The sequence below is a fragment of the Aythya fuligula genome, chromosome 18 (assembly GCF_009819795.1).
Source record: "Aythya fuligula isolate bAytFul2 chromosome 18, bAytFul2.pri, whole genome shotgun sequence".
NCBI classification, from domain to species: Eukaryota; Metazoa; Chordata; class Aves; order Anseriformes; family Anatidae; genus Aythya; species Aythya fuligula.
This window is the reverse complement of record NC_045576.1, coordinates 9,130,330-9,142,582: the sequence shown is the minus strand read 5'-3', so window position 1 is coordinate 9,142,582 and position 12,253 is coordinate 9,130,330. Positions and strand designations below refer to the sequence as shown.

The 12,253-nt window shown below is 50.4% G+C and overlaps 2 protein-coding genes across 2 annotated transcripts; one reads left to right on the top strand and one right to left on the bottom strand.

Annotated features, from left to right (window-relative positions):
• The first annotated feature begins 81 nt into the window (after window positions 1–81).
• Window positions 82–4,739, top strand: EME1 (essential meiotic structure-specific endonuclease 1). Its single transcript, XM_032199923.1, has 8 exons — window positions 82–703; window positions 791–918; window positions 1,101–1,193; window positions 1,641–1,762; window positions 2,218–2,344; window positions 2,949–3,064; window positions 3,789–3,978; window positions 4,275–4,739. The coding sequence occupies exons 1-8, from the start codon at window positions 82–84 to the stop codon at window positions 4,449–4,451; spliced, it is 1,575 nt and encodes a 524-aa protein (XP_032055814.1). The 3' UTR covers window positions 4,452–4,739.
• A 1,697-nt stretch (window positions 4,740–6,436) lies between these two features.
• On the bottom strand, window positions 6,437–11,225 carry LRRC59 (leucine rich repeat containing 59). Its single transcript, XM_032199692.1, has 7 exons — window positions 10,971–11,225; window positions 10,579–10,638; window positions 9,907–10,065; window positions 9,461–9,565; window positions 8,705–8,777; window positions 7,861–8,034; window positions 6,437–7,247 (listed from the first exon to the last, which is right to left on the bottom strand). The coding sequence occupies exons 1-7, from the start codon at window positions 11,088–11,090 to the stop codon at window positions 7,003–7,005; spliced, it is 936 nt and encodes a 311-aa protein (XP_032055583.1). The 5' UTR covers window positions 11,091–11,225; the 3' UTR covers window positions 6,437–7,002.
• Window positions 11,226–12,253: the final 1,028 nt, after the last annotated feature.

Genomic DNA, 12,253 nt, shown 5'->3' with positions numbered 1-12,253 from the left:
GCGCGAGGGCTCGGGCCAATCGGCGCTCAGCGCGGCAAGCGCCCGCCCGCCCTCCCGCTGCCTCTCCTGAGGGGAGACAAAATGGCGGCGGCCGCGGGGGGCGCTGAGGGGCGGTCGCCGCCGTCAGGGCCGTCCCCGCGGCCGGGGTCGCCGCCTTCCCCCGCGTGGGGAAGCGCCGTTGTGGTGCTGAGCAGCGACAGCGAGCCCGAGGTGGTTCCTCTGGCCGAGCGGGTGAAGAGGAGGCTGCCCCGCGGCCGGCCCTCGGCGGAGGGGAGCGCGGCCCTCAGGGAGAGGCCGTGTGGGAGCGGGCAGCGGCCGGCGGTTGGCGGCGGGGGGCGGACCGGCACGGGCGGGGTGCTGGGGGCCGAAGTCGGGCCTTGGGGAGGCGCAAACGGTGCCGGAGGGGCGGAGGGGGCGGCTCCCGGCCTGCCAGAAGCTGCCCTGACAGAGCCCGAGGCCCGGCCCGGCGGGTCCCCGCCGAGCGGAGGCAGCGCAGAAAATTCCCCGATGCCGAAAAGGAGAAAATACAGCCAGAAGGAGAGGGAGGCGATGTGCCAGGCTGCGTGGCAGAGGAGAAAGGAACGAGAAGCGCGGAAGAGGGAGCAGGAGCAGGAGAAGGAAAGGAAGAAGACCCTTGCCAAGATACTGAAAGCTCAGCGGCCAGGGGAGTGCCAGAAATACATAACGGTGGTGCTGGATCCAGGTGCTTCTCCCGGCTGCTTGCCCCTCCCCTGCCTTGTGCTGGCAGTTGGCTCTTGCCGTGGAAGCCTGACCCACGTATCAATTTCAGCTATTTTACAGGTAGAAGGTGGTGCACAGGTCCTTGCTGCCTTGCAGTCGGCAAACTATTCCTGTGTGGTTGAGAGGCAGGCTGTTCCCTGCAGCATCACCTGGAGGAGAAAGGCTGTGATACCTCAGGTGCGAGGACAGAACCTTGTTGTGCTTGCCCTTTAATTTCTGTGTTATTTGCACTTTAGCAACCCACGTGAGCATCCTCCGAACTTCTCCCTGTCTCAGAGCTCTGAGTGGGAGAGCCAGTTTGAGTGAGTTTGAGTTACAAACAGAGTGATGCTCTGGCTGTTTGGTTTTGTATTTGGCAGACTGAAGATGGTGACGAGTGGACAGAAGAGCCAAACGTCCTGGTTCTGCTTCGCTTGGAGGAGTTTTTGTCCATGGTTCGCGGCTACAAGCAAGTAAGGCTGCTTAGGGCTGTCATGCTCACTGAACGTGCCTTGCTGAGAGGGGATACTTGTCATCCCTTTTCATGGGATGGTTTTGATGTGGGATGAAAACCGTGGTTCCAGTAGACCATAAGTCTTGTTTTTAGAAGCCCGTACTTGATCAAACACATCGGGGCTGTATAATGCAGGGTTTTGACAAGCTTTCTTTCTTTTTTTTAAAATTTGTTTATTCACAGATTTTTAAAGAGATAACGTTGTCCTAATAGATACTCCAGGTCAAGTATGTTGTGGGTTGGTTTGGTCGGTTGGTTTGTTTTCTGCCATAGCTTATTACTACCTCAAGTATTGTCTGTTTGTCCCCAAAGAGCCCTGTGAGCAGACCTTTCCATCTGCAGAATTGGAGCCCTAGGTTCCTGGGGTTGCCTGCGTAACTCAGTATGGTTGTGTTGATCTTTGCAGGAGGCCCAGGGCTGTGCAGAAGGGCAGAAGGAGACCTTGCAGAGCTTTGTAGCTCAGGTTTTGAAGAAAATGCCTGGGAAAACTTTGGCAATGACAGTAGTTGAAGTAGAAAAGTATTTCAGGTGAGACTTTTTTCCCTCCAGATGTTTCTGCGTTATCTCTGGCCTTGCAGAATGCCACAGATGTTTACACTAACTCTTTCTAGCAAAGACTGGAGCGTAACTAGTGTTCCTACCCAGAAGTACTCCACTATTTTTTGTGTAGGAACAGAAGCGAAGCTCCACTGAGTCTGTCACCGCAGTGACCAAGGGCAAATAGCTGGGGAAGAACATAAGGATGGCAAAAAAAAAGTCCCAAATACCTCCTTGGTGTGCTTTTCTAGTTTTCAAAGAACTGCTGCTGAGGAATTTTGTTAATCAGATATAATGCTCTTGGATTTGATGGTCCTTGATGTTTTCCTTAAAATTCAGGGTCCCTCAGTAGGGGTTGTTGGCACTAACTGGTCTCACACTCCACAGCAGCCTGGTCCTGCTGCTTCTGCTGAAGGGAATTTCCAATCTTATCTTTGTTTTCTTAGATGTCTCAGAGCTCAGTCAAAAAAGAGACTGCAAAAGGCAACAGCGCACAGAAATGAAGGAGACGAGCAGAGGAGAAAGGAAGTTCAGGATTCTGGCCTGGAGATAACCAGGCTGGATGTGGAAGAAGTGAGTGAGTACCTTGAGAACAGGCAGGCAGCTGTTGTCTCTGCTGTCTGCCACCCCTGGAACATTTGACCCGATCACACACTTTCCTGGACAGGGACCTTCAGCTTTCACTAGTTTATGTGCTGTGGACGGAGCTCTTTGTGTTCAATTCCCCGCCACTCAGATACAAACCCGCTCTCCCCTGGTCCACCAGGTTTCATTCACCTTAATTTTGGGCAGGAAAACGTGAATCTTGGTTAGCATCTCTCACACTTCGTGGCCCACTGGTAAAGCCCGTCACTGCTGCCCTGGTGGCCTGCATGTAACGGGAGCCTTCCACCGAGGGGCGATGTCAGCTGGATGGCACTCGGCTGCTATTAAGGAGTCAAAGCATCCCTGAATACATCTGTGCCTTGAGCAGTTTCCAAAATGGGGAGGGAGTGGGTGGTTGTGACTTAGAGCAAGATGTTGTGACTCGTTGTTTTATTTTTGTGTTTTGGTTTTGTTTGTTGTTTTTTTTTTTTGTTTGTTTGTTTGTTTTGTTTTTTTTTTTTTTTCCAGACAGGCATGGGGTTTGAGGTTAGAAGGTGAATTGTTCCATTGCTGTTTCCAATGATGTTCACAGGCCTTAGTGGATTTGCAGCTGTGCACACAAGTCCCAGTCACTTTTTTTGCGAGCTGGGAGGAGGTTGGAGAGTTTGCCACGATGTTCTCAAAAGCTGTAGCTGAAGCACCGTACAAGTGAGTAAAGAGATGAGGCGTGGGCCTATCTTCTTTGGAAAGGCTTTGCTCTCAGGATTCCTGGGAGGGAGCAGCAGGCATGAGGACAGACCCTGATTTCGAGTTACAGTCTCTTGGCATCAAGCAAAGGTCTTGATCTCAGTCTGATTTTAAGAGTGGGAAGGGGATGTGAGTAGGGCTGAACTCACAGTACGAGCCTTTCCTCCGTATGTAACCAGGAGAGACATTATCGAGAACGCACCATTTAAATGTTCAGCTGATAAAGAAAGACAGCAACACGCTACATGGTGAGAGCGAAGAAAACCTTCTTGTGTAGTCTCACACAGCCTTAGCATTCCTATCACAGCAGCTGCTGTAAATTACATCTCAGCCATGAAAAGAGATGTCTTTAAAAATGACATCTAAAAGAGTTTGATTATCCCTGGCAGTCAAAAAGTGAATTCTTGTTTACCACTTTGTGTGCGTGTTGGCTTCTGGCAGAATTGCTCCCTGCTACAGGATTGTTTCTTTTTCAACAGGAAATCTGGGCCTTAGACTAAGAACTAGGTAATGTGTGTAGGCAAAACAGGGTCACATTTCTATCATTTGATGCCAGTGGTGTCTGTAATAGCTTGGCACAAGAAGAGATGCTCTCTCTCTCTGTCGATGTGATAACAGATACAGGAATTGATTTTTTTTTTCTTTTTTCCATGGCTTCATTTGCATTTCCATCCCTTGTCTGTAGGCGACAGCAGGAGAAGACGGGGTTCTCTTTCTACTTAGAGAACAAGTGGTGCAGAGGCGTGAAGGTGGATCCCTCTGGAAAGGGCCTCTTTGAAGTCTGGAAAAGGCAGATACAGCAGTTTAACCGGGTCAGCCTAGAGATGGCCGAGGCTGTTGTGACTGCATACCCTTCTCCTCAGCTTCTGGACCAGGTAAGGCTGCCTCAGGAACCCTGAGGCCTGTGTGCAGACAGCCAACTACTGCAAAGGCGGAAGGAATCCTTTAATTGATAACAATTTTGATAACAGTGATTCTGTATGAGCTGTTTAGTAAGGTAGTGAAGGAGCTGACACCTTGGTACCCACACAAGTGAGATCTGGAGGGGCACCAGCTGAAAAATGAAGGCGTAGAGCTGTCACAGGTGCATAGCTGGGATTTTTTTTTTTTAATTTTCTTTGAGCACTGGGTGCAAATAGTTGATGCCATGGTTCCTTTGTGTTGCTTGTAGGCCTATAGTAGATGCTCCTCAGAGCAGGAGCGGGAGAACTTGCTGGCTAATATCCTTGTGCGCCGCGGTGAAGGTGTGACAGCCACCTCCCGCCGGATTGGACCCGAACTTTCCAGGCGGATCTATCTGCAGATGACTTCTCACGACCCTGATCTCTACCTGGATGCCACCGGGTAGCCCAAGTGAAGGAGGATTTTGTGGTTTCCCTGGTTTAAATATTCTGCTCCCTTCTGGGAAGACGTGCTTAGGTAACACGTGGGGTCATCGCTGGTAGTTTAAAGATTTTAACCACGTACAGTCTTTTATCATGGTGGAAGAAATTTGGATAACTGTGCGGAATGGCTGGGGTTCACATACAGACGGTGAATGTTTTCTATAACAACGTGCGATGGACATGCTTACTGCACTGATGGTGCCTTTCTATTTATCAAGAGCTCTTCCTAGGAAATAAATCATTTTGTACGATGCTTTTCGTTGCTTCTTAACGTGCTGTCTTGACAGTAGTCAGGTGTGACCAGATGACCCCCAGAGGTCCCTTCCCATCTCAAGCCGTTCTGTGACTGTGGTATGTCTCCTGTTGAAAGGAGTGTTTGCTGCTGGTGTCCTAAACTGCAAGTGGTTTTCTTCTCTCTTCAGTGTGAAAAACACGACTGAAAGCGGTATGGTGCTGCCGCAGCACCTGCTCTAGTGAGGGGGAAAAATTTACCTCACAAAACAGACTTTTTCAGTTTTCCGCTGTGGCAGATGGGAATGAGTAAGACTAATTTTCGGATTTAAATTTAGACTGCCCTGATGCAGTCTCCAGACAGCTTAATCTATAGAGGGTCGTGAAATCTGATTACATGTGTTGGAATTATGAGATCTAAACAGTTGGCAGAAAAAAAGCTTGCTTTTAATTAGATTGGGGACCACGCTTGCCTGGCCATGAAGCCATCAGCACTGATGTGCACCCAAGGACGGTTGAGGTCTTGTGCTCCAGAGGCACTTAGTGAGATGAGAGCCGAGTGTGAATTTGTGTGCGTCCAAAGCGTGGAAGTCACCCTTCGGAAGGGGGGAACGTTTTTCAAATTAAAAAACCCTGAGCGATGACAGCTTCACACACTCAGCAGGTACCTTTGTGCAGCCAGAAGCATACTTCTGACCTGAACTGATAAATCTTTATAGCTTTGCAATTGTTATCATAAGCAGTGCTCTCTCTTAGATAGCAGAGCAGCAGATTCCTGCCAGATGCAGAGGGGGAATGTTGCTTTGAGTGCTGTTTGCAATGTTTCTGAACGTTTCCAGGTAGTAAGCAAGGATCTTTTAAAGACTATAGTGAATTAAATACCAAAGCTATTTCGAGGAAGCTTGGAAAACATACGTACTGCTAAGCTAGAGAGATTGGCAGCCTTTCCTTCCCTTTAGCTTAAATGGATGCTGTTGCTTTCTTCTGCAAGGTTGTGAGAGAACTTATTGCTGGCCTATGGAAAGCTGAGGGCTTACTGTTTGAGTGATGACCTTGATGCGAAATGCTATGGATGGCTTACTCATGGCAATGCAGTAAGAGTGGAGCAGAGTAATTGCCGCTCCTCCTGGCAGTGCAGTGCTGCAATCAGCAATAAGGCCAGGTAGCAGCGGAGAGGGAGCCGTTCTGCTGACTGATGTCCACGCGTCTCAGCGGAGTTTGGAGCGTGGCTATTCTGAAACCTGCACTCGCACCATTACGTCTGCACTTCAATTGGTTTTAGTGCTCGTGAACTCTTTGAGGACACGACCAAGTTCTGTTTTGTTCTTACAGAGATTATTTATAATTAATAGGCCTCTGTACAGCTGAGCTTTCTTCTCTAGGTACGAACTGCCAAACCTCCCAGCCTTTGCAGCAGCAGTCCCAAGGTGAAGTCCAGTTCTGCCAGGCCGTGTGTGATGCGGCAACAGCGCCACCCAGTGCTGCCACCCATCCCCTGCCTTTCTGTGAGGGTCAGACCCCCTCTAGTTACACAAAAAAGTCTGCAGACTGGCAAGAAGCCCTCCTTAAGCTGCAGCTCCTTTGTTGGCACTAGCTGGCTAAAACGAGCGGTTACTGCGTGCAGTCAGAGGTTATTTTTAAACTGCTAAAATTGCTTAACTACAATGAAAACAAGGGGTGTTCTGCATTAGCAACATAAACATCCAGTGGAGACAAATTGATGCGAAAACTGTTGTATTGAAAATTCTCAGCTTGTTTTCAAGAGTACATCAGCTTCTTCACTCCAACAGAAGGATGCACAGCCATGCCACAAACCTGCAACTGGTCCCGGAGGAGGCCTACATATATCAACCCCATACAGCCATATCACTGATTCTTAGCATTAATAGAAGTGAGAGCAAGAAATGGATATGTGTTACAAAACTTACACCTCCATTATAGAGCTATAGCTACCTAGATAACTGTAAGGCTTTTGTATTTCTTTCCCCTACTCCTATAAATTAGCAACTTTCTGTATCTCACAATCTAGGTAAAAATTCCTTGGAGGCAAGAAGTATTAACAAATTTAAGCAAGTTAATCTGGGCAAATAAGAGCTTACAGGCCAACTGAGAAACATGCACAGCAAAGATGATCCAAACAATAACTCTGCTCTACGTGGAGTGGACCAGCAAATCGATGCTGACTGATTAGAAGCAGTTTCATCAGAACACAATTCCATAGGAATTCTGGCTGCATGGATGGTGGAAGGAGATGCTGAGGAAGCGAGTGCCCGTCCCGGACGATCACTGCTGCGAGTTCTGGTGTAGCAGATTTTGCAGGGCTTTATGGTTTTGCACAGCAGCTACAACATCCTCATAGAGAGTGTTCACGCTGATGCACAGCGGTTGATGTCGTAGCTCTGTCAGCTTGCAGACAGCCAAGGTACAGAGGATGCACAGCAGCACCAGCAGCAGGACCCTCAGCACTGACCGTGACCAGGAGTGCTTGTGCCGAGGCAGCTGAGGAGGACGAGAACTGGAGGCGGGCTCTGCAACAAGAACATTGGCAAGATCAAGAATGTGAGGATTTAGTCAAATATCTGTAACGGTAACATTCAGAAACGTGCTGCTCAGGTAATGTGCTTTAGCCTGTGCTATGGTTGTCTTATGAATCCTCATCACGTAACTCTGGTCAATAATAAATGCACAAGACCTCCCTACTTACATGAGAAGTTTGAGATTTTCACTTCTGCCCATGAAGGTAAGGGGAGTCTCTGTGTTGCACGAGATCTGTTTTTAACCATATAGTTCACTATATAGTTCAGTACATCTAAGAAAGGAGTGGAGAGAAGTTCTCGAGAGTTCTTCAGTTCACCCCAGATACTGCAACTCTCTCTTCCTCAGCTACAGCTGTCCAGCTGTAAGGCTTCTAACAAGCTGTACTGCTGCACTGTTTCCCCACCATTCCTACTCTCTCAGTACCTGGGCTACATAAAAGCAAATCTGGCATCAAAAAGAGGATGCAGACTAAAAATATGTTGCAATTCTATGGCAGTGGTCTTATTCATTCTCCTTGGCTTATTTTGCCTACGCAGTGCTCAAGGCATACATTAAAATATCACACCACAGTCTTTATTTGGACTCGCTGTGGACACTACTTACTTCGGGTTTGCACGGTTTCTTTTTTAGTTTTCTTCTCCATCTCCTGTTTTGCAGCTCTCTGGGCATCGTACTCCCGTCTTCTGCGTTCCTTTTCTTCTGCCTTCTCCCGCTTCCTCAGTTCCCTTTCTTGAGCTTCCCTGGCTCGCTGTTCAGCTTCACGTTTCTTCTCCATTTCTGGGGATTAATAGGAAGCATTTTCCTTAATTTAAAGGGCTGTCATTGCCTTCTTCCTTATTATTTGCTTATCTGTTCCCAGTTGGAATGAGGAAACAAATCCCTGCACAGGATCCTGGGCAACCTGCTGTAGCATGGGGACCGCACCCTTATACCTTTAGCTATTCTTTGATTCTGTGAAGTTAAATAATCCCTGTGGTGGACTTTTGTCTGTTTTTGTTGCTGTTTTTTATTATATATCTTCCATCTTGCTACCTCAGATTTAGGCTTCCCTTAAAACAAGTTCTGTGCTCTTCTTTCATATACTTTGTGTGCAACCCACAGAACGTTCCAACTAGGGACCTAACGTGTCCCATTCCTGGACGTGTTCAAGGCCACGCTGGATGGGGCCTTGAGCAAGCTGGTCTAGTGGAAATTGCCCCTGCCTGTGGATCTTTGAGGTTCCTTTCAACCCAAACCATTCCAAGATTGTGTTGTTCAGGCAACAAACAGCACAGTGATCCCAGGCTATCTTTCTCCACCTGGCTCTCCTACCCTAGGACTCCCTGATAGTTACAAACACAAATTTCTGCCAGTTACATCGATTGCCAGCCAGCAGGTATTTGTATGTGGACATGTTAAAGATTGAGAACAGGATTCAGCAAGGTGTGTGTGAGGACTTTGTGCTTACCTCGCTCTGCTTGGAGCTTCCGTTGTCTTTCTTGGTCCTGCTCAGACTGGATCACTTTCATATGCTGCAGTACCTTCAAGGCCCAAGAAAACAACCTGAGAGCTCTGCAGAAGGCTCACTGCATAGCCAGTTCAAAATAGAACAGCTGGAGTGCAGCTGAGGACACTCGGCTGGGTCTGACCAGCCCCAAAGTTTGCACACAGCTGCCTTAGCCCTGCAGGTACAGCTCTGGAGAGAGCTCAGCCCTTCCTGCATGAGCCTCTGCAGTTAAGAAACAGGTCTGTGTGTCAGAAGAGCAAATGTGGCAAATGATGCGAGCCAATACAGAGGATCACAGAACAATTTTGGTTTCAGCAAACTGAATTCCTACAACGAGCAGCACAAGGCAGTAGCACAGGCACAGATTTTTAACTATTCTTGCTCCACAACTCCCAGCAGTAACTATTTACATGACCCTGTAGTTTCCCAGAGCTTCTCCAAAGATTTTTGTACTCTGCTGTACTCTACACAGGGATTATTTTGTCTGAGTGTCCCTTTGCTTCCTTGCTGATGGAGGAGAGTCCTGCTCAGCCTGGTGTTTTCCCTCTCTAGGCACGGAAGCAGTGAAGTCAGTGCAGTGAACCAGCACCTCACTGGCTAAAGAAATTTCAGAGTGCTGCAGCAGCAGCTGCCCAGCTTGCTAAGCAAAAAGAGGAAAAGCCCTCCACCGACAGAGCTAAGTAAGGAAAAAAGAATAAAAGCAAGCAGGTTCCTTACCCTGACAGCAGCCTGTTTACACTGCTTCTCGTCCAGGCAGTCGCCGGCTACTTTAGCTAGAACAGGATCCAGGGGATTGTCCTTCAGATCCAGCCACTTCAGGTTCTGCAGGAAGGAACAACAAAGGGGAGGCTGTAAGAGCACACAGCAAGCAGCTGACCACAAGCAGCACAACACTCCTGAAATTCTTTAAGAGATCCAAAGCAGAAGCAAAGAGCCACTTCATAAGAAGGAAACAGGTATGGAAGGCAAGCAGAGGGCTCAGGCAGAGGTGTTTTCAATAGATGGGAGATAATTTCCACTGAGCTGTGGTGCAGAGACAGCTGAATTTTGGAATGGGTAGGCATCAGGATGGATGCTTTACCAGAGAAATCAACTTGAGAAGGATCACAAGACCCTGGCTCGCGTCCCAAAGCTTTACGTAACTGCCCAGCAAACAGCTTTACCTTGAGCTGCGCGAAGCTGACTGGCAGGGTGACTAAACGGTTGTTCAGGAGGTCCAGATGCTGCAGATTGACCAGGCGGCCAAAGTCCAAAGGCAGCTGTTGCAGGCGATTTTTACTCAGGTCCAGTTTCACCAGGTGCATCAAACTACAGAAGTCTGACTAAAAGCCAGGTACAAAAAGCAGAAAAATCCGGTCAGCATCTTAACGAAGGAACCTGAGCAGGGAACGTGCTGGGATAGGCTGCACCTTGTGTAAGCTGCAAATCCTCAACTTAGCCCAGGAGGGCAGCTGGAAGAAAATCTCTCAGAAGAGCGAGGGAGGTGGCAGTGGGACAGACAGGACACAAACCGAACGTGGTGATGCGCAGCAGGACAACTGAAAACCGAATTCCCACTGCCAAGGAAAGCGGTCTGTGTTCACGCTGGGATCCTTTGGCAGGGATTTGCTGCAACCTCTCTGTTTAGGTTGCCCTCTTCTCTCTCGCTAGGTGCTACCTGCCTCAGTAAAAGCTGCCCACCTGTACTAACCCCAAATCAGCAGCAGTGCCGTTCAGCCACCCCAGGAGGAGCAGAGGGCCATTTCCAAGCCTCCCAGTGAATCTCTGCTTATCTCTCCTGAATATTTCCTAGCAGACCTTCCTCATCTTCACAAAGGCTCCCTCCAGCATCTTACCGGCAAGGAGATGAGGTTGTTACAGGACAAATCCAATACAGTTGCCTTGGGAAGTGCAGCCTGAAAGAGAAACAAAGTACTTGGGCCCGCAGGTAGATACAAACCCGGCCTGCCCCTGCTACTTTTCTTGCAGTCTTCCCCCCCCAGCCCTCAGCTTCCTCCCCGAGGCTGTTCCTTACGGGGTCGGGACTCAGCATCCTGCCTTTAAAGCCGAAAGGCAGGATTCCTGCGCTTACAGCTCGCAACCTCTCCCTACCGGGAGGCGCAAACCCTCCTCCCGGCCACGTTACCAACCCGCAGGCCAGCTCGGCCACCCCCGGCCGCGGCTCGGGGCTCTCCCCGAAGCCCCCGGGGGGCACCAGGCGGCACCACCCCGCTCGCCAGCCGCTCACCAGCTCCCTGACGGGCACCTCGCTCAGATCGCACAGGCTCAGGTCCAGCTCGTTGCCGTCGAGCTTATCCTTCAGGCTCCCCGCTTTGCCACCACCACCACCGCCGCCTCCCCGAGCCATGGCCCCGCCGCGGGCGGCGCTGCGGGAGGCGCGGGGCCGGGGGGCGGCGCGGAGCGGTGCGGAGCGGGACAACGCGGAGCTGCCGGGCCAGGCCGAGCCACGCCGCTCCCCGCTCCCCGCCACCCACTTCCGCGGCCACGTCCTCGCTCCGGGACCGGGAGGGTCCCCAGCGCCCTCTGTCGGCCCGGAGCGCCGCGCTCGGCTCCCCCTCTCCTCCTCCTCCTCCTCCTCCTCCCCGGGGCCGCAGCGCTGCCCCCCGGCTGCTCGGAGGCTCGGAGGGGGGCTCCGAGGGCTCCTGCGTCCCCTCCTCACCGGCACCCGGCTGCTGCTGCCGCTTCGGAGCGTCCTCACCAGCACATCGTGGCCAAGCTGAGCGATCTGGGCACTGGGTGCCTTGTTTCACTGGTGCCATCGCTTCATTCTCTTCATGGTGTCCATAATCCAAGTGCCACACTCGTTTTTTTGTGTCTTTTTTTCTTTTTTTGCACCAAGGTGTTTCTCTTTACAAGGAGGAATTCTGCACTTACTCCTCCTCCCTTTATCCAGAACTCCAGCGCTACACAAAGTGCTCTCTTGCCTCGCCTGACCCGCTGTTGGGAAAGTCAAAAAAAAGGAGCCGGGGACAGAGCCAAATGGGTATCACCCAGTAATGGGATTGCAGCGAGTACCAGCCTTGGCTTTGCTGGCCCCTACGCAAATTGTGGTGTACACGGTCAGGCACAGTTGTTCAGAGCTGCTCCAGCACATCCGCCCCTTGGGCGCCTTGGTGAGGCTTTGAGTTGCCTCCAGGCCTCTCCCAGCACAGATCTGCTCACCTCAGCGCAGATGGAACTGAGATCACAGGAGTCTGTGAGCAAAGGCATCACAAACAGCAGACACGGATTCGTCTCATAGAAACGTAATGAAATTTGCCTGAAGCTGACGTGCTCCCACCCAGGAGGTTCTGGAGGTTTACAAAGCAGGTTTTTGCACCTCCCAGCAGCAAGCTGACATTACAGAGCCCTCCTGTGAGAAAAGCGAGGTCTGCTTACGCAAGAACCTCCCCTGTGCCTCAGCAACTTACAGAGGGGACCTGGGTGAGACCTTTTGCACGTGTAGAAAATACCTTCATATGTGCAGGGCTGCAGAGACTGGAATGCCTGGATTGTGTGCCACCTATTGTG